The sequence below is a fragment of the Fringilla coelebs genome (genome assembly GCF_963513975.1).
Source record: "Fringilla coelebs genome assembly, chromosome: 25".
NCBI classification, from domain to species: Eukaryota; Metazoa; Chordata; class Aves; order Passeriformes; family Fringillidae; genus Fringilla; species Fringilla coelebs.
The window spans coordinates 1003184-1031087 of record NC_140051.1 but is presented as its reverse complement, the minus strand read 5'-3'; the positions used below and the strand labels follow the sequence as shown (position 1 = coordinate 1031087).

Sequence of the window (27904 nt, the reverse complement as noted above, 5' to 3'; positions counted from 1 at the left end):
TGACAACCACCAGCATCATACAAAACAGGCTCATGTTGATTTAATTTATACAAAACCAGATACAGCTGCTATCCCGGGTTTTAACAGGAAAAAGGAGCAAGTTTCAAACCAAGTTATTGTTTAAAAAAATGGCATTTCCCCGCACCATGATTGCATGCCTCTCCCAAAACACAGATTGAACACAGTGATATGGCTTGGGAACCCCAACTGTGGGGTCCCTCTAAAACCCCTGACTGGAAGGACTGCCCTGTGTCCTCTGAGTATGCAGTAAACTAAAAGCAAATCCCTCCAGGAAGGGGTTTGTGCAATCCAGCAGCAGGGGGGATACCCGTGTTTGGACCCCTCCTTTCCTAGGAAGGAATAAGGCTATTGAGCAATTACAAAAATTCTACAAAAAACAGCAAGGAAAAATAAAATAAATACATTCTTAAGAGTTTTAAAATGGTGTTCATCAAAAATATATTTCCATTTTTCTACCTGCATGTAAACATCCCCGTGCCGGGCTCTCGGTGTGTGCCAGCACGCTGCACCCGGGGAGCTGAGCAGGGGGCTCCCCCTGCCCACCCTCACCCCCCCGAGGGGCCCTCACAGCACAGGGGGTGTGGGGCAGCAGCTCCAGGGCCTCTCCCAGCAGCTGTCTCAGGAGAAAGGCTTTGATGGTTCCTCACAGATGGGCTCCCTTGAAGTGCAGCGTCCTCGGCAGCCGGAACGGGCGAGCGGCTCGGCGGCTTTTTAAAGCATCAAATATTTAGAGTCAGCTCGGAGCAAATACTGACAAAGACAACCAAATAGCACGTTCCCATGCAAGCCTGGCTAGGGTGAAACCCCTCCCAGCTCCAAGCATCCCAGCGGGCCGGGACACCCTCTGCATGTGGCTTTTCCAGAGGAACCTGGGGAGCAAAGCCATGAGCCACTGTGAGCTCCAGGAGCTGCCCATCCCAACTCCTCAGCCCCTCTCCAGCCTTCCCACAGCCCTGCTCTCCCAGGATCCCTGCAGAGCTGCTGCAGGAGCAGCAATTCTGGGCTCCAGGGTTCATGGCAGGGGCTCCCACCCGTGCATGGAAAGAGATCCCAGTTGCTGGGCTGGATCCCTCTCCCCAGGGCATGGAGGATGCAGGTGGGGCTGTCCCAGCACCCACAGGAGCTCCTCACCATGCCTGCACAGAGCCTGGTGTGTCCTGCCACCTCCCTGCTCCTGCTGCCATCAGGACACAGGGCTGCAGCAGCTGCTCTGCTGCACAGCTCTGGCCAGCCTGGTGTGAGAGGAGCAGGGAGGGCTCCTCCAGATCTGCCACTCTTGGCTCAGCTCCCACAGATTCCACCCCGAACAGGCAGAACATTCCCCGGGAGCCAGAATGTGCCTTTCCCTGATTTTACCCCCATTCTGCCGCTCCCACGTGCCAGAGGCCACCTGCCACGGCCCACCTGCCACCAAGCACTGCTGGGCATGGGGGCAGGCTCATTCCCTGACCCATTTCCTCCAGCTGAGCCTCAGCTGGACCCACATCCTCCCCCTTGACCAGTTACTCCAAGTCCTCTGCGATTCACAGCCCTGCCTTGCCATCGCTGGAATACTAATGAGGGAAATGTTGATTTATTGAAGCCCTGATATGTCACTGCTGGATTAAACAGTCTATAAAGTATATTTGGACACATTACAGGATTAGACGAACCCGCCTGGGAAGTTCTCTTCCTCCTTCCTCCACTCTCTTGCAGAAACACACATCAAGGACGTGGCCACAGATAGAGCGGAGGTGCCTGGGTGGGCATCCCCAAAACCCAGCCCATGGTGGGGAGACTGCACAGGCCCCCCACCCCACCCCACCCTCCCTGCAGAGAAAAACCTCACCTTTCAGTAGTGGTACACCTTGATCTCTCTGTTTTCATCCAGGCCCAGCTGCAGGAGGCTGGGGGTGCTGCCTGGGGGCTTCTGTGCCCGTGGGGAGAGAGGTCTGGCAGCTGGGTGAAGGAAAAGCCTGGCTGACAGCAGCAATCAGGCAGGACAGGTACCAGAGCCAGCCCAGGGCACACAGGCTGTGTTCAGCCCGCTGCACCCCAGTCAAATGGAACTGGAGGGGGATTAGGGAATTCAGAGGCACACCATGCTCAGGGCAGCACAGAGCCCACGGGGATTTGCTGCTAAGATCAGTGTACACTGAGGAGACACCCTGAGCTCCAGCACAAGGCTGGCACCACACTGCTCACTGCACAGAGAGGCCTTGCTCCCTGGATCCAGCCCCACGCTAGAGGATTCCTCAAATCAGAGCTGGAGAGAGCTCTGGGGAGAGCCCAGCCCTCCCTGCCGCAGTCACACATCTCCAGGTGCCCTCACCTCCTCCCAGGCTGCTCAGCAGGGCCTGCCCATGCCAGGGGCTCCATCCACAGCACCAGAAGCAGCCCTGCAAAGCCAGACCCCCTTTGTGCCCACCCCATCCTCCACTCTGCACTGTTTAAATCCCTATTTTTAAATCGTCACATCCCTGCTCAAACTGCTCCTCTACAGCTGAGCAGCATCACTGAAGAGCATCACAACTCAGGACAGGGAAAGGAAGGGAAACTTCCTCAGCCAGGTACAGCCCAGAGAGCAGCACACAGATCACTCCTGCTCCATCTGCCAAACACCTCTGCAGAACAGGCACTGCAAGAGAGGCCAAGGCCTCGAAATTGCTGCTCAGTTCTTCATTTCACACCCCTCCTGCCACCCTCCTCCCACCTTCTGCGGGTAGCAGGAATGCAATTAAAGACCAGACCCAGGTAAAAGATACACTTTGGAATCCTTCTTGAAGCCTTTCAGCCATTTCTTGTTGCTCTCAATCATCACCTCAATATTCCTTGTCTCTGGCTCACTGAACCTGGAATGCTGGAAGAGCCTGATTTGTTCACTGTGGCAGAGAGAGAGAGAGAGGGTAAGTGGGGGAGAAAAAGAGGTCTGGGAAGAAATTATCCCAGAGATGAGAAAGTGATGGGCTGCTGAAGAAAAAAACACCTCCTCTAATGTATCTACTGATAGTTCACCTTTTCTCCTTAGTAAGTAGTTCACAGTAATTATCAATTTGTAATCTACTGGTTACATGAGGAGTGACCCAATAATCACTGCAGAGAAACAAAGCAGCACAGGGGAACTCAAGGAAAAAGTCCTTACTCTGCAGGGACATAGCCCAGCTTGCTGTCCAGGGGCACAGGAGTCCCACCGAGCCACGAGAAGCCACCTGCAAAACAGGCATGAAACACAGAGCCCACAAATCCCCATTTCTGCAAAACACACATGAAACACAGAGCCCACAAATCCCCATTTCTGCAAAACACACGTGAAACACAGAGCCCACAAATCCCCATTTCTGCAAAACACACGTGAAACACAGAGCCCACAAATCCCCATTTCTGCAAAACACACATGAAACACAGAGCCCACAAATCCTCATTTCTGCCTGGGTGTGCTCTCCTGCACCACGGGCACACTGCCCCACAAGGACACAGATGGAGACCCAGGTGACACAGGGAGGGGGCTCCAGGGGACAGGCCTGGCTCCTCCTCTGCTGCTCCCTTGGGTACTAAAGGGCAGGATGAGAGGATCAGCCCCATGCTGCACTTCTGGAGGGAGCTTCTCATCCCTTATCCCCTTAGCACCAGCAGCAGCACCAGTGCCCCCACCCTTGCCAGCACTGGAAGCCTGAGACAAAATCAGCAGCTGCAGGCAGCAAAGCAGGTGGGATGAGGCCAGGAGACTCACCTGGGAAATACCTGTGCCATTTCTCTGCCAGCATGCTGTCCACTGACTGCCCTGAGGTGGGGTAGCTAGAGCTGGGCTTGCTGCTCTGGGCCCACTGCTCCAGGGGGGATACCCTGGGGGGGTTCCCCAGGGGGCTGCCCCCCCCCAGGCCTGCCAAGGAGGGGTAGCTGGGAAGAGGGATGCCCTGATGGGGTGTGGAGGTGAGGAGAGGGGGCTGGTGCTGGCTCAGGGAGTCCAGGAGCCCCAGGACCCCGTTGAGCTCGCTGGTGATGCTCTGCACAGAGTCCCTCAGGTGCTGGATCTTGTCCTGCTGCAGCACGGGCCAGAAATCCATCCTCAAGTCAGCTGAAGGAAGAAAGGGGAAGAAAGGCATCACGGACCAGCCCTGACAAGAGCAGCCTGTGTGCAAGCAAGCCAACCCTGCTGCCTGCCTGCCCTTCCTCCCCCAGCACAACTCCAGGCAAGCAAAGCCCAAGAGAAAGCAGGAGCAGCAGAGAGGGAGTGGCAGCAGCTTCTCCTGCCATGGTGGAGGAAGGGGAAGCCCAGAGTCCTGCAGAAGAGCAATGCACATCTGCAGGATCAGAGGAAAACCAGAGAGATTCTATAATCCACAGAGATTTAAAAGGCAGGTTCACTCCCAGATCCCATCCCTCTCATCTGCCACTCCAGGCAGGAAACAAGTTTCTGCAATCAGGTGTGGGACACAGAGCAGTCCCAGCCCTGCCTTGGACACAGCTGAGCACAGGGACATCAGAGAGGTGAGAGGGAAAGGCAGAACAGGCCTAGAGCCTCCCACGGTGGGCACTTACACCTAGACTGGCCCAGATTCACACTGGCCATGCTGTTTGTGTCCTCAGAGGAGCTCAGGTCAAACGTCACCACCTTCCTGCACGCAGAACTCCTCAGCGTATCTTCATCTGAGAGCTGCTCAGGAGCAGGAAAACAACGCCAGTAAAACCTGCTGTATCATCCCTGGAACATAAAAGCTACTGGAAATCTGCCTACAGAGCTGGACTGCAGTCAGGCACAGGTCAAGTGAAGGCAAACTTGTCTCCAGCCCCTGACAGCACAGTCTGACTGTCCAGAGACTGCTTTGGCTCTCAGAGTGCAGAGGCCAGAGGCAGCAGCCACGGGAAGCAGCCCTTGCAGCAGGAGTCAGCGTGGTTTGTGCCGTAAATAACCTCACAGCTCTTGCAGGGCTGGGCTCTCTGTGCCAAGGGCAAGAGTTTGACCACCCAAGGTCTGGTTCTCTTGCATCTGCTGCTGCCCTGCCTGAGGCCACGTGGCAGAGCCAAAGGCTCCAAGGTTTGCCTTGGTCAGGAGAGCAAGCTCCATCCCAGCTCACAGGAGGTGACCTGCCCTTGTTTCCTCCTGGCTCAATCCATGCAGCTTTTCCCACTCAGCCCCACACTCAGCAGTCGCCGGTGCTCTCACAGAAAGGGGTTCCAAAATCCAGCTCAGCTGCCAACAGCAGGAGAGTTTACCTCCTCCAGCAGCGAGGACTCCAGCTGGCTGAGCTTTTCCTCCTTCTTCTTCAGCAGCACCTGTCCTTTCTGCATGGCTGACTTCATCTTGTCCAACTCCTTTGCCTCCTGCACAGACCAACAGCCATGCCAGGGAGGGAAATTAAACAGCAATGACAGGAAATAATCCCTGTCAGCAGTTGGGGTGAGTGTCATCACCCCATTCTGCTCAGCACAGGAAGTGCTGCTGGAGTGAAATCCCTCCAAGTCCAAGAGAGTGTGGGAAGGGGTGTGCACGGTGAGCACACGGCTCAAAGCAGGCTCAGCCCCAGGAAAAGGAGCTTTCACCTCCAAATCCGCAGCCAAGAGGGTCCCCCAGCCCACACCCAGAGGGTCACCAAACCCCCATCCAAGTGGGTCCCCAAGCTCACACCAGAGGGTCCCCCAGCCCACACCCAGAGGGTCCCCCAGCCCACACCCAGAGGGTCATCAAACCCCCATCCAAGAGGGTCCCCAGCCCACACCCAGAGGGTCCCCCAGCCCACACCCAGAGGGTCACCAAACGCCCATCCAAGAGGGTCCCCAGCCCACACCCAGAGGGTCCCCCAGCCCACACCCAGAGGGTCACCAAACGCCCATCCAAGAGGGTCCCCCAGCCCACACCCAGAGGGTCATCAAACCCCCATCCAAGAGGGTCCCCAGCCCACACCCAGAGGGTCCCCCAGCCCACACCCAGAGGGTCACCAAACCCCCATCCAAGAGGGTACCCAGCCCACACCCAGAGGGTCCCCAAACCCACACCCAGAGCACCAGGAGCTGATGCCAGGGCTGCGGGCGCTCTGTGACACCCAACAGCCGAGGCCAGGGCTCACCTCCTGCAGGTTGTGGCGCACTCCCTGCAGGAGCTGGGAGCTGTGGGGGTCCTGCTGGGCCCCCTGGGCCCTGTGCAGCTCCCGGTGCCACTGCAGGCTGGCAGCCCTGAGCGCCGAGCGCCGCCGGCGCAGGGAGCGGCTCTGGCGCAGCAGGAACTCCTTGGCGCTGCGCAGGGACTGCCCCTCGGCTGAGAGGTAGCTCTGCACTCTGGGGGGAGAGGCAGCGCTGTCCTGGCTCCCTGTGCTGCTGCACGCCCCACGCAGCAGCCCCAAAGGGGCTCAGTGCCCGCTGTGCCCAGCCAAGGGCAAACACAGAGCAGGGAGCTCTGGCACAGGGATCTCACCGGTCGAGCTGGAGCTCGCTCTCCTCGGGGCTCTGGGAGGCTGGGGAAGGCTCTCTGGACGGGTGCTGGGAGGGTGACACATTGCAAAAACCAAGTGTTTATGGGGAAACAGAAGGCCAGGCCCCCTAAGGATGCACTGACATCACCACGGCACAGCAGCAGGGCTGTTCTTGAGGTGGATCTCGAAGGTAACAAAGACATTTCTATCCCTGCTTTTGATTCGAGTACCCCACACTCCACTCCACCCACTAATAATAGACAGACACCTGCAAATACTACTGAACACACCAGCAAAGAGAAATCCATCTCTGCACCTCAAATGGTTTCACGCAGAAGGAACAAATGCTGGGATTTTCAAGGGAGTTTCAGCCTCAGATCTCACAAGGCAAACACCTTCACAGGCTGCTTTACTCACAGCTTGAGAAGTTTCTCTCAGGTCTTCAACACAGAGCTCATCTTTCTTTCTTGGAGATTCCACACTTTCTTCTGCCTCCAGTTCTTTCAGAGCCTCCTGCTTGCTCCTGATTGCTTCCTCCAGCTCTCTGCCACAGGAAAAAGCAACAGCAGAGCCACTTGATTAGCCTGCAGTGGCGTCCACAGCGAGCTCCAGATTCCAGCAGGGAAAGGGCCACAGGTGTGCAAGACAAGACCAGGGCTGGGCAGGGAAACTGCTTCCCACCCTTCCTGAGCGGCTCAACCCCCTCAGGAAAACCTCTTTGCATTTCAGTGCCCCCCTCACAGCATCTCATTAACCACCCAAGGCAGGAGTGGAGGAGACAAACCTGACCTGCAGAGGGGAAGGAGCAAATTGAAATTCACACCCTGAGTTAATGAAAAATCCAGAACCAGCCCCCAGCAACTCTGTGCCCCCACGGGCACCTGAGGCTTCTGAAGAAACATGGCCCAGCACAGAGCTCAGAGGTGGGGAAGAGGCCCAGGTTAGGTTGGAGAGGTGTGCCAGGGGCACAGGGCAGATGTCTGGGTATCAGAGGAGATTTCTCACACACACCCAATGCGTTTGTGCAGCCTCTGGCTCCGGCTCTGCAGCAAATCCACCTGGGCCTCCAGCTCAGCCTTCTGGTCCTGCAGCTCCTGCAGGGTCCTCCGCAGCTGCCGGACAGACTCCAGCAGGCTGCAGTGCTCCTTCCTGCTCTCCTCCAGGCGCAGCTGAGAGGCCACAGCAGCTTCCTAGGAGAAAACCAGAAGATCCCTCACAGCCATTTCCCCAAGAGCCAAACAAGGGGCACGCAGCTCACGGGGTCCCAGAGCTACACAGCCACGCACCAGCCCTGGGAGAACAGGACTGTTCTCTTTGGGGAGCTCAGAACTGACCCACCACCCAGCACTCTGCTTTCCTAAAGCCCAGTTCTGAGGTGCTGCCCTCGGCCCCAGAGCAGCACAGCCCCTCTCCAGAGCCCAGGCGTCCGTACGTCTCTCTCCAGCTGCATCCGTCCATCCTCGTCCAGCAGCAGCTGCCTCCTCCTCTGCAGGGACTCCTCCTGGGACAGGGGAAAGGCAGGGCGGTGACAGAGCCAGGACACTGCTGATGCTGAGCAGCACCTCAGGCCCGAGTCTCAAGACATTCCAAAACAAGAGTTATCAGATTTGCTTCACGAGCCCTCTCACTGCCCCCCAGAGCACTGAGCAAGCCCAGAGCTTGGGCTTTCCCAGCACCAGGAATGCTTGGCCCTGCTCTGACTGGTGACAAAGCTTTACCTCTAAGTGGGATGGCACAGAAGCCCTGGCTGAGCTTTCCTGAGCAGCTCCCCGTGAGGAAGCAGCCCGAGGACTGGCACAGGTCAGGGGAGCTCTGTGAGCCCAGCAGAGGACTCACCTGGCTCAGGAGCTGCTCTGATCTGGCTTGGACGTTCTTCATGCGGATCTCAAGCTCGTTCTCTGACTCCTGGAGCTTTCTTTCCTGCACAGGGAGCTGAGTTAAAGAGAAGGGCACGGGCTCCTCCCTCACCAGGAAAACACAAGCTGAGAAGTGTGACTGCCACTCGTGCCACAGACAGGGGGACGGGGTGGGGAGCCTCCAGGCCACCCCTCAAGAGCCCCAAGGGCCAGAGGCAGAGCCTGCTGCTCACCTTCTCCCTGTGCCTCTGCTGCAGGGCCGTCAGCCTCCCCTCCAGCTCTGCCTGCAGCCCCTTCACCTCGGCGTCGTGCAGCTGCCGCAGCCGCGCGGCCTCGCTGCGCAGCCCCTCCAGCAGCTCCGACCTCTGCCTGCGCTCCTGCCAGCCCAGGGGGCAGGAAACACCTCTGTGAGGCACAGGGATCGCCAGCAGTGCAGCACAGACAGATGGGGCTCTCCAGCAATGCAGCATGGACACACAAGGCTCTCCAGCATGGACACACAGGGCTCCCCAATAATGCAGCATGGACACACAGGGCTCTCCTGTATTGCATCTCCAGCAATGCAGCACAGACATGCAGCACCCAGTACCTCCTCCTCGTACTGCTCCTGGATGCGCTCCAGGGCCTCCCTGTGCTCCTCTCTCATCCTCTCCATTCTCCTCTCGTGCTCCTTCTCCACCTCCCGCCGCCGGTCGCTCATCAGCTCGCTGAGCTGCAGGGGTGGCAGGGAAAGAGGCTCCCTGAACTGCACCCGAGGGGCCTCCCCAAAATCCCACCCAGCCCAAGGGCAGAGTGGGATCAGGGACTGGGTCCTGGGGAGCACAGAGCCTTCACCCCGCTGAGGTGAGATGCTGAGGGATGTCCTGCCCCTAAGGCAGGGGATGTGGGCACCCAGAGCTCACCCCACACCTGAGAGCAGGAAGAACCTTCAGCACAGAACCAGCACTCACCTCACGCTCGTATTCCTTCACTTTAAGGGCTTTTTCCTGCACTTTCTGATCTGCTCTCTGCAGCTCCTCACGTAGCTGGGCCTCCTGGCTGCTCTGTGCCTCTGCCAGCTGGGCTTGCAGGCTGGCAATGACCTGTCAGGAAAGCCACCCACAGAGACTCGTCAGCCTTTGCACAGGACCCATCCCATGCCCTCCCCAGGGCACTGCACAGCCTCACCAGCCCCTGCCTGCAGCACGGCCAAACACTGAACCAGACCAGAAGCACAGCTAGGGCGGGGAAAAAAACTAATGCCACCCTCCCTGGACACCTTTGGTGACAAATAAAACTACCAACAACTGACATTCTGAGGACACCATCCTCACCTCACGGTGCTTCTCCTCTGCTGCAGCTCTCAGCTGCTGGAGTTCGCTGGCAAACTGTTCCTCCATCTCCTCTGCTGCCTACAGAAACACGAGCAAACAGTCTCTGGGAAACCTCTGCGTGTGGGCACAAGGTGCACTGGCAATTAAATTCTGTCCAGAAGCATCAAAAGGCACAGCAGTGACCCCCTCCAAACAGGATCACTGCAAGGTGCCTGTACTCTCTCTGTGCTTTCCCTCCTGGGGATCTCAACGAATCCCAGTCATGCTGGGCTGGAGGGACTGGAAATGCCCCACTGAGGGACTCCCCAGCCCCCTGCAGGACTGGAGCAGCAGCCAAAGAGGTGCTGGGAGCTGGTGAAGTGCCTCAGCTCAGTTCTGATCTGACAGCAGGGCTGGCTTAGCTCGGGAGACACACTGTGATCCTTGTCTCCAGACGCAGAGTGGCCACTGAAGTAATTGTTAGTTAATCACCACTGTAATAACAACTGGGGGGGCTCTCCTGCCCACCTCCCTGTGCCTCCAACAGCCCTGGCACCTGCCCTTGGTGCCCTAGGTGAGCTGTCACCAAACCCTGCAGGTGTGAGCTAATCCCACACTTGGCACTGCCCTGCCTGGCAATAAAGATCTCACCTTCTTCTTCTCCCTGTCCAACCTGTCCCTGAGCTGGCTCAGGAACTCTTCCTGCTCCTGCTCCAGCTCACTCATCTCCTTCTGCTGGGCCTCCTCTGCTGCCAGCTTCATTTCCTCCAGGGCAAGCTGCTGCTGCCTCTGCAGCTTCTCCCTCTCCAGCAGCTGCTGGCATTGCCACTCTTCCCTGAGCTTCTGCAGCGTGGCCTCCTGCTCTGCCCTGGGGGTGTGGAACAGAGCACAGGAATGGGGACCAGAACACTGGATGGGGCTAAGAGCTGCTGCCAGGGCAGGGAGGCTCAGAGCTCATCCCTGCTGGGCATGTGCCCGACCCTTCCCACCCAAAGCAGCCCTGCACAGCCCCAGGAATGGCAGCAGAGCCTCTCACCTCATCCTCTCCTCCTCTGCTTCCATCTCTGAGGCCATTTGGGCTCGCAGCTTTTCGAGTCTCTTGGCTTTTTCCTCTCTGAGAAGCAACTCTTCCTCTTCCTGCTCAGATTTTGCTAAATCTCCTTCTGGAGCGCTGACAGAAAATAAAACCAAAGAAAATAGGCTCAGTATCTCCCAGCCCCCCCTCCAAGGGCTCCAGCTCAGCTGGGGATCTCCCTGCCTGTGGTGACACATTCATTCCCCCCACACCTTCAGAACCTGCTGCTGGCCTGGGAATGCAGCCCCTGCACCAAACCTGAGCAGCGTGGGTTTAAAACTTGCTATATCATCATAGTTTACACTTCTTTTGGGGTTTTTGTTCTCTGTTTTTGCAGGTAAGTGAAATCCACTCTCATTAAAGGGATGCAGGCTCCCAGGCAGGGTACCTGGATGCATTAGCACACCTGGAAGCTCCACATTTCCATATTATATCTTTTGCTACACTTTTTTTCCCCCTTCAGGTGCCATTTCTGCATCTTCCTTCACACCCAGACTGCACTCCCATGATTTCCATGTCAAGATGCTGCTTCTGACTGCTCAGAACATGAGCATCAAGCCCAGCAAGATAACAGAGAAACCTCAAGAGAAGAATTCCCCCAGGGAAAGGACACAGCTCCCAGTGCTGTTCCAGCCCTGCCCTGGTGCTAGAAGCCTTGTGTGGAAGGCCCTGTGTAAAACAGCCCCTAGCAGAACTGCAGACAGCTCCTCTGGGGTGCCCTCATCTCCTCTAAAGCTTCCATTTCCATCCTGCTCCCACCATTTACCAGGGTCTGAGCAGCTGCCAGGTGGGAGAGCTCCAGGCTCTGAGCTGGAAACTCCTCCCAGGTGAGCCACAACCCACAGCCCTGAGTGTGTGTGGGACCACAGCTCACCCTGCAGGTGCCAGAGCCCTTTCCTGAGTTCCACTGGCTTTGCAGATCCTCACACACAGAACTGTCTGTGCCAATGCCTGTCCTTCCTCCTCCTCCTCCCTGAGAGCCCTTCCCCAGGTGGTGGCTACAGCAGCACCAGTCTGGGGCCAGCAGCACTGAAATCCCATCCTGGAAAGGCTTGCAGGAGATGGAGTGAAAAAGGAAAGTACCTGAGGGGCTTTTCTTTTTGCTGATGAAGCTTTTCAGCTCCCTCCTCCTCCTCCTTCTGCCTCATCTCCTCCTGGAATTGCTGGGTTTTCTCCTCCTTTGCTTGAAATAAATGTATTTCCTCTTGCTCCAGCTCTGTCTCCACCTCCTCGACTATTTCCTCCAGGGATTCATCATGAGGCTGGCTCAAGGACTGCTCAGTTTCCTCCTCAGGGTGCCTACCAAAGACAAAAAGCTCCTTTGGCAAAAGGGTGACAGAAAACAGAGTAACACAAAAGGAACAGCAACCTCCTCCCCAGAGCATCAACTCCAAACCAACAATCTCAGAGCCACTACTCCAAAAGCTTCGCTGCTGACCTCAGGGGGATCCTCTGGGTGGCCCCCAGAGAACCTCCAGCTGATAAACTGAACCCAGCCCCAGCTGCACCCCAAGCCCAAATAACTCTGATTTTGGCCCACCAGAGCTCACCTTGTGAGGTCAATAAAATCTGACTTGAGGAAAAGCCCTGGCCAGGCCACCAGGCACAGGAGCAGATGCCATCAGTACCTGCTCCCAGCCCAGGGACTGGTGCTTCTCATGGACCAGGTATTTTTCTGCAATTGCAACCTAAAGTGTGCTGGGAATTTGCCAGCTCCAGGCAACAGAAAGCCCTCAGCACTCCAAAAATTCAAACCCAATCTGGTTCTAATTAAGTTGGGTTTTTTTTTCAGAGAGACAGCAGCAAAATTATGAGCTAAAGGGGAAGGAGGGGAAAATTGAGATTAGTCTAGCAAGGAAGATTTTTGTTCTTTGCTGCTGAAGGCTGGAGCAGGAAGGTCTCACCATGCTGTGAGACTGGCAGTGCAAGGCAGAGGGACTTCTGCCAGGAATCAGGGAAATAACAGCCCCAGCTTTTCAGCCTCGAGTCAGCAGAGAAAAGGTCATTTCTGCAGCCATTAGCAAAAAGAGCAAGACAGAGCAAAGTGGTGGGCTTCTGGAACAATCCCCCTTCACAGTGCCCCCCCTTACACCTGCTGCAGGTGTCCTTTGTCAGGCTGCTCTGCAGAGCAACTCAGCCACTTCCACCTGGTGATCACGTTGTTCCTTTGCCCCAGTTTCTGCCCCAAAGGAGACCCAGGCAGCACACACACATTCCCACAGCTCCTGGGAGAACAGAGATCCCTCCCCATCACCCTATCCCCAGGGACACTGCCTGATCTCTCCAGCTGCATCTGCTGATGTGTCACTTGACAGGGAATGCAGAGTCAGCAGCTCACATCCTCTGAGCTGCAGGTAGGAATCCACAGCCACCACCCTTGGAGCAGCAGGGAGCAGCAGCTCGGGCAGGGGCTCAGCTCTGTCCCCACGCCTTCCATGTCCCCAAGGTGCCCAGTGGCTGTAAAAGGGGTGAACTGATGGGGTTTTGCCCTTTTTGCCCAGCTCAGCATCACTCAGCAGGGTCTGCAGGGAACTTTCTCAGGAAGAGAGAACACCCCAGGGAAAGGCTTTCCCAAAGACACAGCAGCAGCTCCCCTCACCCCAGGCAGTGCTGAGCCACAGCCCCCAGGGCTGAGCTGCTGCCCTGGCCCTGCCCAGGCTGCCCACCTGGCACTGGGGCAGGGCACAGGAGCTGTCCCAGCAGGCACTGCCACCAAGCCCTTACACGTTCTGTGGGGCAGGAAGCTCCTCAGGATCCACCAGGCTATCCAGGGCTCCCTCCTGCTGCTGCACAGCCTGCTCCCCACGGGGATTTTCAACCCCCCAGCACTCCAGTGGTGTCTCAGCAGCACTGGGATCCCTCTCACTTGGCAGCACAAAAGAGGGGACAGAAGATCAGGTGAGCTCAGGGCAGAGTCAAGGGGCTGCTGCAGGGGGACAAGGATGTGCAGGTGACACAGGTGGGCACCAAGCCAGAAGCTGAAGCTGCTGAGACAGGGAGAAGGAGGCAGCAGGAGCAGAGAGGTTCAGTGAAAAGGCCCCTGAGAGAGGCTGCAGCACAGGGGCAGCTGCACAGGGCACAGCTGGGCAGGCTGCAGGGAGCACAGCAGGCAGGGCAAGGCAGGAGGGCAGCAGCAGCTGGAGCTGCCCACGCCTCCCTGGTGCCTCTGCTTGTACCATACCTCTCAGCAGCTTCTGCTCCTTTCCTTTGCTCTTCCTCTACACTGGCTTTGCTTTGCTCTCTGTCCTCTTCTCCCAGCTCCTGGGCCTGCAGGTGGAAGCAAACAGGGTGGAGTTTGTGGCTCCCTCACCATCAAAGACCTCAGAGCAGTTCTGCTGAAGGTCCATCTGGGCCACGTGGCACCCACAGGCTGTTCCAGAATGTTGGATGTGCCAGGCTCCTGTCCTGAGGCTATCCAAGGGTCTCCAACCATCCCAGGAATCCTTCCAGAAGCACCAGAGAAGGCCTGGGAGCTTGCTCAGGATGAAAGATTAATTCCCTGCCAGCACTAAGAACTTGGGACACAGGTTTGGCTTTTCTTTCCTGAAGGACATTTTACAATCCTGAGTCCCACTGAAACCCCTGGAAAGCATAGGAGAGAAATCTACTGAAAGAGAAATGTCACACACACCAAGTGCTGTGGCAATGAAGCAGAGGCTGCACTGTCTGGGACCCAAAACCACACCAGGACTGAGTCCTGCCTCCCATCTGGGCTCTGGGTCAGGGTGGGATGGGCTGCCCAGAGTCACCAGTCCAGGGATTTCTGACTGCAGGGTGCATCAGCAACCCAGCCCCCCTGGCAGCACACTGAGCATTCAGTTGGCTCATTTATGGCTTAGTAAATACTAGAAATATTAATGGAAAATATTGGAATGTGAAATAATCAGTCGCTCTTTCCCCTCCTGCCAGCTCCCAGATCCCTCTGTCCCAGCAGCAGGGACATCTGAGGAGGGCAAGGACTTCCCTCCTCACCTGTCAGCCCCACGGGAAGCAGGGAGGGCCCATTCACAGAGTTTTGGGGACCCCAGCAGGTGAGCTCAGCCCCGGCACACAGGCTGTGCGTGGAGCAGGGCCAAGCCGAGGCGGAATTAACGCCGCAGTAATTAATGCAAATGCTCAGCAGAGCAAATGGCAGAAGGATTCCCTGCAAGTGCTGTCACCTCCCATCACATCAGCCTGGGCAGAGCCCCCAGCCCGGCCCCTCCTGCCCCTGGAACTGATGGCTGCAATTCCCAGAACCCAGGAGCTCAGCAAACGTTTTCTCACTCCAAATGGGCTCTGTCAGAGCAGCCTGCAACGGGAAGGAGCCAGAAAAATGGGGAAGGAATCATCCTGGAGAGAGGGGAACTGCTCACAGGGAACCCCTCTGAGCCCTGCTGCCCCTCTGCCCAGCAGTCCCCCCTGAGGAACCACAGGCTGCAGGAGCCTCTGGACACGTTGGAAAGGTGAGGACAGCCCCCATCTGCAGGGAAGGAGGGCAGATTTTGAGCCCTGCCTGTGGAATTCTCAGACCCTTGCCCCTCCTGCTGGCCCAGCAGCCCAGCAGCCCCAGAAGACCAAGCAGCTCAGTTTTCTGCCCAGCTGCATCCCCGGAGGACACTTCACATGCTCGAGACACAGAACCAGCTGTGTGAACACAGGGATGACAGATCCTGGGCCACCTCCCCCTGTGCACAGCCCAGACCCCAAGGGACCATCTCACATCAGCTCAGATCATGCTGCAAGGTGCCAGCACTCAGCACAGCTTGGCTTTTTCCTGAGGGTCTGGCACTGCCCAGGCTCCCCAGGGAATGGTCACAGCCCCGAGGCTGCCAGAGCACTCTCAGGCACAGGCTGGGGTTTTGGGGTGTCCCTGTGGGGCCAGGAGTTCCAACTGTGATGGTGTTTGTGGCTTCCTTCCACCTCGGGACATTCTGTGGTCCCAAAGTTCTGCACCTTGAACCTCCACTCTGGGAAGGAAGGGGGACAGGGGGAAGGAAGGGGGACAGGGGGAAGGAAGGGGGACAGGGGGAAGGAGCAGCCTCCCCTCTCCCAGGTCCAGCAGGACACATCCCACAGAGCCTCTGCAGCCACCACAGCTCCTGCCAAAACACACCAACAAGCCCCCTCCAATTCTGTGCTCATGGAGCTGCCAGAGGTGCCTTTTGTTTTTATTTTTTTTGAACAACAGGATATTTTGCCAATGAATTCAAAGCAAGGCAAGCCCCTCGCGTGGAAGCAGGCGCATTCCTCCAGCCCAGCCTCTGAGCACAGACACAAAAGAGCAGCTGCAGTTCTGCAGGGAGCACCATTTCACACCCAGCTCTCCCCAAACAGGGCTGTGACAAACCCAACGTGGCTGCTGCAAGCAGCATTTGCATGCACAGTGCCTGCTGCAGGGAGGAGAGGGCCAGCACGGCAGGCATATGTTTTGTTTTCCCTTCACATCTGATTATGCTCATTATTAGGCACAAGAGGACAGGTGTATTCTCCAAACACAACCTTGCAGACAGGATTGCTCCTCTCTGCTGGACAGGTGGGGAGTTTGCCACTCAGGGGCTCTCCTCCAGAGCAGCTGATGTGCTCACAATCAGGGCAAGGCTGAGCAACCCCAGCTGGATCCTGGACCCTGCCTCCAGCCACAGAGACAGGGTGGGAGGGCTCCAGAGGAATGTGGGGCTGAGCAAACCAACTCAGAGCCATGCTGAGAAGACAAGGATGAACCAGAGATGCACAGCAATCTCCAGGCAGAGCTGCCTGGCCGGTGCTGCATGCCAGGCTGACACAGACATGTGCACACCACGTACACTCCATGTGCCACTGGCTCGCTGAAAGGAGCCCCTTACCCCCTACATTAAAGCAGGCAAGGCAACCAAATGCTTAAAAATAAGCTTCCCTCTACCAAAATCTGTCAGAGGGAGTTAACCTCCTTTTCTTCCCATTGATTCTATCGTGTTCTGCCACACAAATCCTTCCCATCTGCTTAGGAGAAAGAAAAGGACAAATACACTCACAAAAGAAGAAAGGAGAACAGGCTCTGCTCCCTCCATTCCCCGGGAAAGCCATTTGTTTATTGGCTCTCCTGTTGGGGCAGGACAGCATCCAGGGCAGCCTGCCTGTGCACACCCCTCCAGCCACCTCTGCTCAGGGTTTATGTTCCTTGTGCAGCCACCTGCACCTCCTCCTGCAGAGCAAACAATGCCCTGCTGGTGCTGCTGGGACCCCTGGCGCTTCCCACACCGAGCCCTGCCCAGCTCTGCAGGGCCTTCACTGACAGCATCACACCTCAGGGTTCCCCACCCGTTCACAGAGCCCCCTGATCCCCTCCACAGCTCTGACCTTGCACCTGGGGCTGTCCAGATCAGGAGACACAGTCCCCACACCCAGAACCTCCTGGGACAGCTGGCTCTTGGAGTCCAAGCCCTAAAAGAGACAGCAGAAAGGATCAGTCTCTGATGAGCAACCAGAGATCCTGACACCAACATCCCAGCACAGCTCAGAACCCCCTCCCCACCCCAATGACAGCAGCTCAGCAGCATTTCCCCTCCCTGTGGGACCGAGGGACACCAGTGCCACACGGGGAGGGCACTGTCACCCCCCAGTGCACCCCCCATGCCACCGACCTCAGCAGGAGGGGGTGGCACAAGGAACCCCCAAAGGGGGCACATCTTCCCAGCCCTACTGCTCCCCTTTGTGCTACTGCTGCACGTTCCCAGGGATCTCCGTGCTCACAGCCAGCCCCCCAAGGTGTTCAATCCCCCTCTGCAGCCCTGGGGCCCTGCACAGCCTGGTGCCACAGGGAGCAATGACAATGACATTCTCTGCCATTTGCTGGCCTCTGCTCCCACTGGCAGATGGCAGTGGCAGCTTCCTGTGGAGATGAAGAGATGCTGATGGGCATCACCCCCAGCCCAGGGCTGCTCTCCTGCAGGGACCCTCCAGAGTGGGGTCTCCAGCCAGGCACAACCCCTCAGCAAAGCTGCTGAGCCCCCAAAGCACAACCCTTCCACTGCCTGTGTTTTTCCTCTCTGCAATTACCCAAGCAGGCTCCCAGCTCTGCGTGACCTACTTCTGCAGGGACAGCACCTCACCCCCAGCCCCAGGCTGCGAGGGGCAGGGGGGCACTGCTGTGAGGGCACTGCAGAGGTGGGCGCTGCGCTGTGCCAGGGGAAGCTGAAGCCCACCCCCAGGGAAAAAGGAGAAAAAGGAGTTTTTGGTGACTCACCAGAGGCTGAGGCACCTCATGGTCGGAGCTCTTGGAGACTGGCAGGTCCTGCTCACAGCCACTGACCCCGGATGCCTTTGAAAGCTGAGAGGAAAAACCCATTACAGCCTGCACAGGTCCCACCCCTGCAGCTTCACCTGGGCACTGCCAGCACGGCAGCTGCTGCTGCCAACACAGATCTGGCCAGTCCCAGGGAAGAAAAGGTGACTGAACATCATGGGAAGACACCGAGGATGTGTGTGACCCACAGGACAAGCACAAAGCACCAGAAGGGTGGGAAGGTGGGGCTGGGGAGGGCAAAGGGTGCTCTTTGAGCGTCCCAGATGAAAGGCACCTGCTTCCTCTCCATCTGCAAGGATCTCTGCAGCTCTCAGAGCTCCCAGCCCACCACGCAGCACAGCACTAGAGCCATAAAAGCACTTTAACATTCCACTTTGCTGTGCCTAAGTGCAGCGAGGGCTCCTGCATTCCCAGCCATCTGCAGCTGCAGGGAGCTGCTGGATGGGAACACCCTGTGGCCCTGCTGACCTTGGCAGAACAGCTCGGGTGCACAGAGCCCACAGATGGGTCTGGGAGAGCGGCACCCTCGGCTCCTCAGGGCGCAGCGCGTTCTCCATGCTCGGGTTTGTAGCTCATCATTTCTTACAGACATTACGCATCAGTGAACTTGAGAAATGATCAGAATCAGCAGGAAGGCAGCCAGATTGGAGAGAGATCGTCCATCAGATCCTGAATTCTGGCTGGGATCCTGCTCTGGAGCGCGAACGCGAGCGGGCAGCGCGTGTCTGGCAGCCCAGCTGCGGGGCAGGCAGCGTGGGACACGGCCCCAGCCCCTGCTCCTGCAGCGTGGCCAGCTCTCCTCCCAGACTGGGAGGTTCTGTGCTCCCAGCTCCAGAACCAGCCCCGGGCTCCGTCCTGCCCCGCTGCCAGCTCACACCTCGCGCGGAGCCGCGAGCGCGGCGCCAGGCAGCTCTGAGCAAGCTGAGAGAAACAACAGAAGGAGAGAAACAAAGCAGCACGGGCAGCTGGGCTCGCTGTGAGCTTCAGCACCAGCCCTGCCTGCCCAGCACAGGCGCTGCAAGCTGGGACTGCTCCTCCTGCAGACTCGGAGCACGGCGCAGTCCAGGGCTCTGCCTGTCGCTGGCTTCGGGCAGCAGCCGCGCGTGCAGGAGGGAATGATTGCCCAGCTCAGCCCTGAAGGGGCCCAGCTGGGAATTCAGAGCACCCGTGCCCTCCCAGGAATGACTGCCCTGCTGACCAGGAAAGCATTTGGGCTGGCTTCACAGAAAAGCAGACAGTGCTCCAAGAGCTTTCCTGGGTCAGGGCCTGACAAGACGACAGGAACAGCCAACACCAAAACCACACAGGCAGGACTCTTACTTTGCCATCATCCAGCCTGTCCTCTGATACTGAATCTGCTGCTGCTTCTTCCCTCTCTTCCTGCAGCACCTTTTCTGCACAGGACAGGGTGTCAGCAGTGGCAGCCAGGCTGGCTGGCTGATCTGTCCCCTCCACAGCCAGAGGGACGGCTCGGGGCTGCCCGGCAGAGCTGGGCACGTCCAGCCCCGCTGTGCTCCTTTCCCCCTCAGACAGAAGCAGCTCCTCAGCTGCAGAGGCGTCTCCCTCCACCTCAGCATCTTCTTTGTGCACTGCCTCATGCCCAGCAGGCTCCTGCTGCTCGCCCTGGGCAGACAGGCTGCTGCCAGCCTCTCCAGACAGAAGCTGAGCCGGGGACGGAGGGCACGCAGCTCCAGAATCCAGGGAAGACTCTGCCGCTTCTTCAGGATGCCTCGATTTTAAGGATTCCTTCTAGGCAGCAAGTCAAACACAATTATAGACCCAATATTCTCTCTGGGGCATGCAAGAGTCAGGAACAGCACAGGCTCTCCTACAGCAAGCAGCACAATCACAAATCTTTGGGTGACTTCAAGACCTGTTTGACTTCTTTTCACACAGTCCCATTCCAAGACAAAGGACTCCACTGACATCATCTCACTCATTTCTTGGGCTCTTTTTTTTGATCTGTTGCTTTTTTATTCACAGGGTGTCGGTGGATCAGAGTGGCTGTGCAAGGCCACCAGCCCCTGAGAGCACCCACGTGCCCCACTGCAGGCCCATTTATGCTCCCACATTGGATCTGTCCAGTGAGAGATGGAAATTTGTAAGAGACCACGACAGGACATTTCACTTCTGCCTGACATTTCAAGCAGAGGAGAGCAGGCAGGATCTCCATCCCACCTTCCAGTGGGACAGACTGGAGGGTGGGCACTGACTGAAGGCACCACTCAGAGCTCAGAAAGAGCCTGTGACTAACACAGGAGGCTGAGAGATGGGGGAAAAAACAGCCCTGAATTAAAGCTTAGTCACCCAAAGGTTCAACAGCCTCTCCCAGCAGAGGGGAGGCCACAGCACTGCCCAAGGAGAGGGGAACAGCCAGGAGAAGGCTCCCTCATCAGCATGCACACAGAGCTGCTGGCACGTCCCACTTCCTCACTGTTTTATTAATGCCACGGTGTCTTGTCAAACACTGCCTGCATCCTGTGCACGCCGTGTTCTGTACACTGAGCGCATATTTTAGCGGTGTATTTTGATCAGAGTGCCTCTGGAATGCTCTCAGCTCCCAGGCCAGGCTGCAGCGCTCCTGGAGCACGTCCTGAGCGTGTCACTGCTCTGCCACACCTCCCCGGGGCTGGGAGAGCATCCAGCAGGATGGAGGGGACAGAGGAGTCCAACTCCAGGCACTTCCCAAAAATCCTGCAGCTCTGGGGCTCAGCTGCAATGCCCTGGTACTGACACTCCCAGCCCCTGGCCAGCAGAGTCCCAGAGTCACCAGCCAGCCACCCCAGCTCCCTGGGGACACCAGGACCCAGAGAAAGGTGGGCACAGGTCAGTTCTTCAGCCTCCCTCGTGCTTCCCCTTCTATGGGGGTTAGGGAGGCTGGAAAGTTTTGCTCCTTTTGCACAACTTGCTTCAGAGTTCTCCTGAGGATATCCCACCAGGAGACCTGGCAGCGTCCACGATATCCCAAATGAGAAAAGCAGGGCTCTGATGCTTGAACACAGGATCACACACACACCAAAATGTATCAGCACACCAGCAATGGTGTGCACACAAAAGGACTTCTCTCCAGGCAAGTTCACCTGAGCTACTAAAATATCCCAGAATAATCTCTTTGGCTGGCAGAATCCTATTTCAATGGCAACAATAGGCAAACCTTTTGTTAGCCTCACACCTTGATGATCACAAATGCAACTCTGCAGAAGAGGGACCCGTGCCAGTCAGACCCACAGGAGGAGGAAGAGGGAGGTTTTTCCTCCTGCAACAACAGACTAGAGATTTTCTCTGGATTTCAGAGCTAGACAAGTCAGTTGGGTTATAGCTGGCTTGGGTGCTCTTTTCACAAGCTGTAACATTTTACCCACCCTGAGTGGCACTAACTGATGGGAACTCCCTGCCTATCAAATCACTGCTTCCAGTGAGCAGCATTCAACTTTAACCAGCAACAGAAACCAGCCAAGCAGCTGCAGACACACACCACAACACCAGGAGCTGCTGCCTACTGCATGCAAAGCCTGCGGGGCACTTTCAAACAGGCCAGGGATGCCAGGGAGCCACTGTCACCTCTCCCAGGCTGGCAGCTTCCTCCTCAGGGCTCCTGTGGGGCTGGGGAGCAGCTTCAGCAGCACCAGCTGATGGGCAGCCATGCTCCTCCTGCTCCTCCTTGCCGTTCTCCTGGGTGGGGGGACACAGGCACTCGCAGGATTCCCCACACCACCTTCCCAACTGGAGGAGCCGCCCACCCAGGACAGGTCACCACCCACACACGCAGCCCTAGAGCACAAAGGGAGCTCACAGCCCAGACTCCCAAACACCAAGCTGTTGGATGCTTCACTGCTGCTTTTCCTGCTGGCCAGCTCCACGAACTCACTGCTCCTGTTCTGAGCTCCCTGTGAGCTGTGTCTGATGCTGCCTCTGCTCCACCCAACATCCTGGCTCAGCAAGTCACTAAAACCTCCTATTTCCTTCCAGTACAGGCATCCAACCCCAGCCACCGGCCACATGAAAGCAGTTTATTTTATGATTTCACCCATTACTGCTTAGATTTCCCCCTTAGGACTTGCTACACAAACCCTTGTCTGCTGCTTTGCAAGGGAGCTGGAGAGAGGCTGGGGAGCAGCTAAGGCTCCTCCTAGGAATGCTTTTCTACTGCCATCTCATGGAACTACAGAGGAATTCTCTTCTCCAGTCGGGCACTGCTGTCTGCTCAGGACTAGGCTATCACCCATCTGGGTGAACAGCCTGGCTGTTGGGCAGCAATTGCCATTCCATAATAGATTCCCAGAGCCCCATCCCCACGGCACTGAAATGCCAAGACAGCTCTTTGTTCCTGCAGACATTAACATTTCAGTGAGGAGCCGGGCCCCCACGGGCTGCTGTTGTCTGGAGATGAGAGAGTCAGGGCTCTCTTTGTCACATCCACTTTAGCATAAGCCTCTGCAGATCCTGCCCAGCACCCTGAATAGGTTCTCCAGCAAAGTACTTTACAGCTTAATTTTCGTGCGCTGTGAAAAGGATAAGGAAAATACTCTAAAACACTTTAAAAGAAATTAATTTGCCTTTCAGATACTGGAACAGGATTTTCAAAGCGGCGAGAAAGGATTAATGTCAGCACAAACAGTCGGGCCAAATCACCAGAGCTGCTTACAACGCACTTCCCATTGTGCCCTTGTCATCCTGAGCCTGATCCCAGCTAAGGAAGCGCAGGGAAAGCACAGCCCCTGCACAAGGCCCTGGCTGCACTGCACGCTCTGAGCCTCAGCCACGGGATTTAGCAGCAGGCTGAGAAGAAAGAAGAGCAGGTTTTGTGTTGGCACAGAAAAGGGGCCACGTGCAGCCCCCGTGAGTGTTCCTGCGGAACCCAGGGACAGCAGCAGAGCATTCCCACAGGACGCTCCCCTCTCCCCTCCCCAGTGCCAGCACTGCAGCTTCAGCTGCCAGGGAGCCTTCCTCCACAGCCCTGACAAACAGGGAGCAGAATGGAAGCGCCTCTTCCTCACTGAGCCTTCCCCCACACCAAGTGCAGCGGCACCTCTGACCCCAGAGCCTTTTGCTGCTGCTCCCTGGAAAAGCAGATTTCCCCCTTGCCTGCTCCACCTACCTGCCTTTATTTTTCCTGTCTGAGGACGAAGCAGAGCTCCAGCCTGTGCTGGAGATGTCTCCCCAACCCCAGGTACCAAACCACAAGCACTCCAAGCACAAATTTCCCTTCAGTGCCCACCCCACTGTCCCCTGTGGGTCACACCTGGCTTCCCACAGCCCCCAGCCCTGCTGCTGAGCCTTCCTCTCCATCACTCTGCCCCAGGTTGTTCCTCTCAGAGGGAACTCGTCCCTCTGGCACTGCTCCTGCACCCTCATGCCCTGGCAGTGCCTCTCCCACCTGGGCAGCTCTCCTGCCCATCCCACCACTGTGGTCTCACCTCAAAGTCAAAGCTGCCTGCCAGGGCTTCAACATCCAGGTACACGTTTTTTAACAGCCTTGAGGTCCCATGGAAACTCTGAAGGATAAAAAGAGAAATGGCCAAACTGAGTTCTGGCCTGTGCAATGCCACAGGAGGGTTCTCAGCAGTGACCCTGGGCAGCAGAGCCATGGCAGTGCACCCACACCAATTCATCTTGCAGTGACACCATGGCAGGTGCTCACTCACAGGGATCACCACGTGAAAATTGGATCAGAGGCTTTTTGGGGACCAAGCAGCACAAAGAAAAGAGAGCACAAATGAAAGCCCAGGGGCAAATGGAACAGCCATTCCCAGGGGAGCACCAGGAGGCTTCAGCACTCTGCTTACAGCCAGGGCACACAAATACCTCATTTTCACTTTCTTCATCTTCGTTTCTCCATTTCTCTGGCACTGCCACGTTCAAGGAGCTTTTCTCTTCACAGATCAAATCCAGCAGGTTCTTGGTGTGGCTGGTGGGCTTGGGGATCTCTGCAGGCTGTGAAGGCCAGGAGCCAGGGAAGTGAGAGGTCAGACAACAGGAGAGGGGAGATAGAGACCTACTGAGACACTGAGCTGCTGGGTTCTGGCAGGGCGGTCAGTTTCCTACCTCTTAACATGCTTGTTTATTTTTGAAGGTGTTTATATCTATGTTTTGCACACATTTTGCTTTGGTTTCCTTTAAATGGTCAATTTCTTACCATTTAACAAAGTTTATTGACCATCAGGTCACTTTCTAGTAATAAATAGACAAAGCATTCCACATGGTTGTAACCCTTACACTCAGCAGGACAATAGGTCTTTTGATTTTATTCTCGAATAAAAGAGTGAAAATAGTTTATCAACTTGTATTTTCTGCATTGTTTGTCATGCTTCATTTGGTCACAAATTCTACTAAAACGTAACACACTTTTTTTCCTCTTCAATAATTATTGAAACAATCCTTTCAACCTGCCAAAGACAGCAGAGGAAAGCTCACCCCTCATTTAGCACTAGAAATAGAAGAAATAGCGCTTTTAACCATACAACAGTATTTCCAAACTGACAGAAGACCACAAATGCCGTCCTTTAAGTGTCCCCACACCTGTGACCCTTTGCAGTGTGCTTCCAGGGCACATTCCCAGGGAAGAGGGAGCCTCACCAGCGTTCCTTCCTTGGGGGTGAGGCTGGAGTCCACCGCGTTCCCCAGGTCCAGGCTCAGGGCCCCACGGAGGGCGACGGAGGAAGGCGGGGTGAGGCCACGGAGAGGAGAGAGGCTGCCCAGGGGAGGCTGGATGGGGGCCAGCTGGGAGCCTGGGGGCTGGAGGAGCACAGGGAGGTCACTGGCAGCACAGCACAGGTGTGCAGCTCCCACTCCTGACCTTGGAACGGGACAAGGAGCTCCCCTGGGCAAACAGGGGCTGTGGGAGCAGCCCTGCTCAGAGACCCACACCCAGCACACGGGACAGGGCAGGAAACAGGCTTGGAGTCACTCACACACTTTGCTTTGCAAATGCCCGTCTGAGCGGGTCCTGAATACTCCCCTCCCTCCCAGACACACCAAGAGTGGGTGTTTGCTACAGAGAGTCTTACAGCCAAAATCAAAGGCGATGGTGTACCCAGTGCTCCCAGCCCAGCTGATTCACTGCCCATCCTGAGTCTGGGGTCACAAAGCACTTTGTGTCCCTGCCATCCTCTGCCCAGCCCTCCCCAAAGCCCTCAGGCAGAGCCTACTCACAGGGAGTTGCTTCAGGAGCTGCTTCTCCTTCTTGTCCTTCTTCTTCTCTTTCTTCTCCTTCTTGTCCTTCTTTTCCTTCTTCTCTTTTTTCTCCTTCTTTTCCTTCTTCAGGCTGCCCCGTGCCAGCAGCTTTTCCCTCTCCCGGATGACCAGCTGCTTGTAGTGCTCATCACAGGGGTGCTCCCACGTGGAGAGGCCACTCTCAAAGTTGAAGAAATAGATGTCACCCCCTGCAATATCCTGGCTGCAGGGCAAAAACAGCAGGGAAAGGTGAAAGAGCACAAATTAAAAATACAGCTGCACAGGCCAGAACACCTCTGCTGAGGGTGCGAGCACCTGAAGCTCAGGGAAGAGGAGTGTGATGTTTCCAGGAGGCCACAAATGTAGCAGTGTGGGAAGCAGCTCTCCCAGGATGTCATACCCAGCTTCCCAAACACTTCTTCCCCTTCTTCTGCCACCCCAAAAAGCCCTGAGCTCCTGATCCCCCACCAAACCCACTCCTCTGCCAGCTGGAAGCCATTCTCCTTGTTCTATGACTGGGAATGCCCCAGCTCTGCTGCCAGAGCTCTCACCAGGCCTTCCACTCGGGGGGCATTGGGGTCACCAGGCACTCCCTGGCCAGCCACAGCAGCTCGGACTCCTTGTCGGGGTCAATCCCGATTGTTGGTGCAAAATCCCGGATTTCTGGGGAAACAGAGAGCAATCTGTGAGCTTGGTCCACCCCACCAAGCCACCCCCCTCAGCTAAAGCTGTGGGCACACTGGGAAATCCTGAGCCCAAAGCCAGCAGCAAAGTCCTGTGTGCCTGTGGAGCCAGGCAGGGGACAGGAGCAGTGACACCTCACAGTGACATTCAGCTCTGCCTCCGCTAAAATCCCCCGTGTTCTACCCTCTCCAGCCACTCCAGAAACCAACCCCTGCTTCCTGAACACACCTGGAAGCGACCTGCATGCCTGAATCCCCTCTCCCAGCCCCTGGGAAGAGGGGCTCCCTCACCCTGCTCCATAGGAACGTAGGACTCATTGTAGTCTTCTTCCAGAATGAGCTGGTCCCCGATGCGCACGGCTCCTGCCATGGGTGCCACACCTGGCGTGGGGAGGAACCAGCACAGAGTCACAACTGCCCCCAGGAAAGGCAATTCCTCACCCCCAGCACATGGCAGAGCCCTTCTGCTGCAGCACACGCAGCAAAACTGAGCCAAAGAGCCTCCACACACTCTTCCATGGGCTGTGGAAACAGAGAGCAGAGCTGAAGTGGAACAAAGTTATAATCAGGTCCCCCAGGCCTCCCAGTTCCTACAGAAAAGATGCTTCAGGTACTTCTTAACCAGGAAAAAAATAAGCTGAAATGAGATAGGGAAGAAAGAGAAAGCAACCACCTTTCCCAAAGCACTGCTTCGTATTTAACTCCCAGACCACACCACAGATGGGCCCTCCCAGCCCATCCAGCACGGTTCACACAGCTGAAATTCACCCAGCTCACCCCAAACATCCTCACCTGTGGCTCTGTGTGGCCACATTTGGCCAGCACAAGCACTGGGGAACCACAGCTGCTGCTCAAACACAAAACTGAATGCCAAGCTCAAACATTTCAGCCTAAACCCCCCCAGATTCTCAGTGCAAAAAGCATTCCTCTGCTTTCCTCGCGAGACCCAGGGGGTTGTGGTACCTGCCAGGTACCCGCAGTGACAGCACCCAGAGCAGTCACCACGTGTGACACGGCCAGCCCTGCCCTCTCCACCTCCCCGTGTCCTCAGCCCACTCTGTATTTATAACTCTTATGTAAAGCGAGTCTCAGAAGCAGCAACTAATCCTGGCCCTTCCAGGCGAAGATATTCTCAGGAGATCCAAACCACACCAAACCACACCAGCACCACGGAGCTCTCCCTCCCAAATGTCCCCAGTCAGAGCATTCGGGTGTGGGCAACGCGCTCAGGGCCTTCTGTTCCTATTTTCCTCTCCCAAAACTATCTCAGGCCCGTCTCCCGTCCCTGACCTTGGCCCTGGGGGATGAATTATGGGCTCACTCCTCTCTTGGAGAATCTGCCTCGCCACAAATGGGGGGACCTCAGTGCGACCTTTCAGTGCTTGAGGGGCAGCTACAACAGATGGGGACAAGGGGGAACGGCTTTAAACTAAAAGAGGAGGATTTAGGTGAGATCTGGGGAGGGAATTCTTTCCTGTGAGGTGGGGAGACCCTGGCACAGGGTGTCCAGAGAAGCTGTGGTAGCCCCATCCCCGGAAGTGTTCAAGGCCAGGTTGGATGGGGGGATTGGAGCGAGCTGGGATAGTGGAAGGCCCATGCCCATGGCTTGGGGTGGAAGTGGATGATTTTCAGGTCCGTTCCAACCCAAAAAACCGTTCTAGAGCTCTGTGCAAACAGAACCGAAGCCTCAGTGCAGCCGCCGCCGCGCCAGCCTGGACCCACGGAAAAAGCGCGGCTGGCAAGGAAGACAAACAGCTATGGTTGATAGGGTAGTTGAAAAAGTAGGAAAAAAAGCCATTTTCGCCCGTATCACGACAGCACCCACGCGACACACGCATAGCCCGGAGCCGGCAGACCCCGCGTGGGGCGGGAGGCCGGAACCGCGCGGCGCGGGGCCGCTCCCCGCAGCCCCCGCTCACCGAGGGGACCCTCCCGGGGCCCGGGCCCGGCCCCCCGCCGGTGTGGGGCCCCTCCCCGCCCGCCGCTCACCGTGGCGCGGGCCCCGTCCGCCGCTCCGCGGGTGCCGCCGGTTGCCGGGAGCGCGGGAGCCGCCGCGGCCGCTGCTCCAGGGCCCGCCCCCTCCCCGCCATTGGCCGGCGGGGGGATGCGCGCCATCCCATTGGCCGCCGGGGAGGCAGGATGCATGACGTCACC

General features: G+C 56.9%; 1 protein-coding gene across 3 annotated transcripts; it reads right to left on the bottom strand.

Moving 5' to 3' along the window:
• Positions 1 to 33: 33 nt before the first annotated feature.
• Positions 34 to 27822, bottom strand: CEP164 (centrosomal protein 164). 3 transcript variants are annotated; one of them, XM_084221599.1, is made up of 32 exons: positions 27740 to 27822; positions 26042 to 26131; positions 25619 to 25730; positions 25047 to 25290; positions 24471 to 24629; positions 23700 to 23828; positions 23312 to 23389; positions 21456 to 21566; positions 19215 to 19643; positions 17835 to 17918; positions 16949 to 17032; positions 13812 to 13897; positions 11714 to 11929; positions 10592 to 10726; positions 10207 to 10423; positions 9577 to 9654; positions 9214 to 9345; positions 8853 to 8975; positions 8497 to 8640; positions 8244 to 8327; positions 7840 to 7908; positions 7419 to 7597; positions 6825 to 6951; positions 6410 to 6474; positions 6066 to 6273; positions 5215 to 5322; positions 4540 to 4654; positions 3731 to 4075; positions 3143 to 3209; positions 2766 to 2882; positions 1850 to 1952; positions 34 to 728 (listed from the first exon to the last, which is right to left on the bottom strand). In XM_084221599.1, the coding sequence occupies exons 2-31, from the start codon at positions 26118 to 26120 to the stop codon at positions 1853 to 1855; spliced, it is 4224 nt and encodes a 1407-aa protein (XP_084077725.1). In that variant the 5' UTR covers positions 26121 to 26131; positions 27740 to 27822; the 3' UTR covers positions 34 to 728; positions 1850 to 1852. The 3 variants fall into 3 exon arrangements, with proteins under 3 accessions (XP_084077725.1, XP_084077726.1, XP_084077727.1); XM_084221600.1 differs by having other exon boundaries at positions 19215 to 19640; XM_084221601.1 differs by lacking the exons at positions 19215 to 19643; positions 21456 to 21566.
• Between the last annotated feature and the right edge of the window lie 82 nt (positions 27823 to 27904).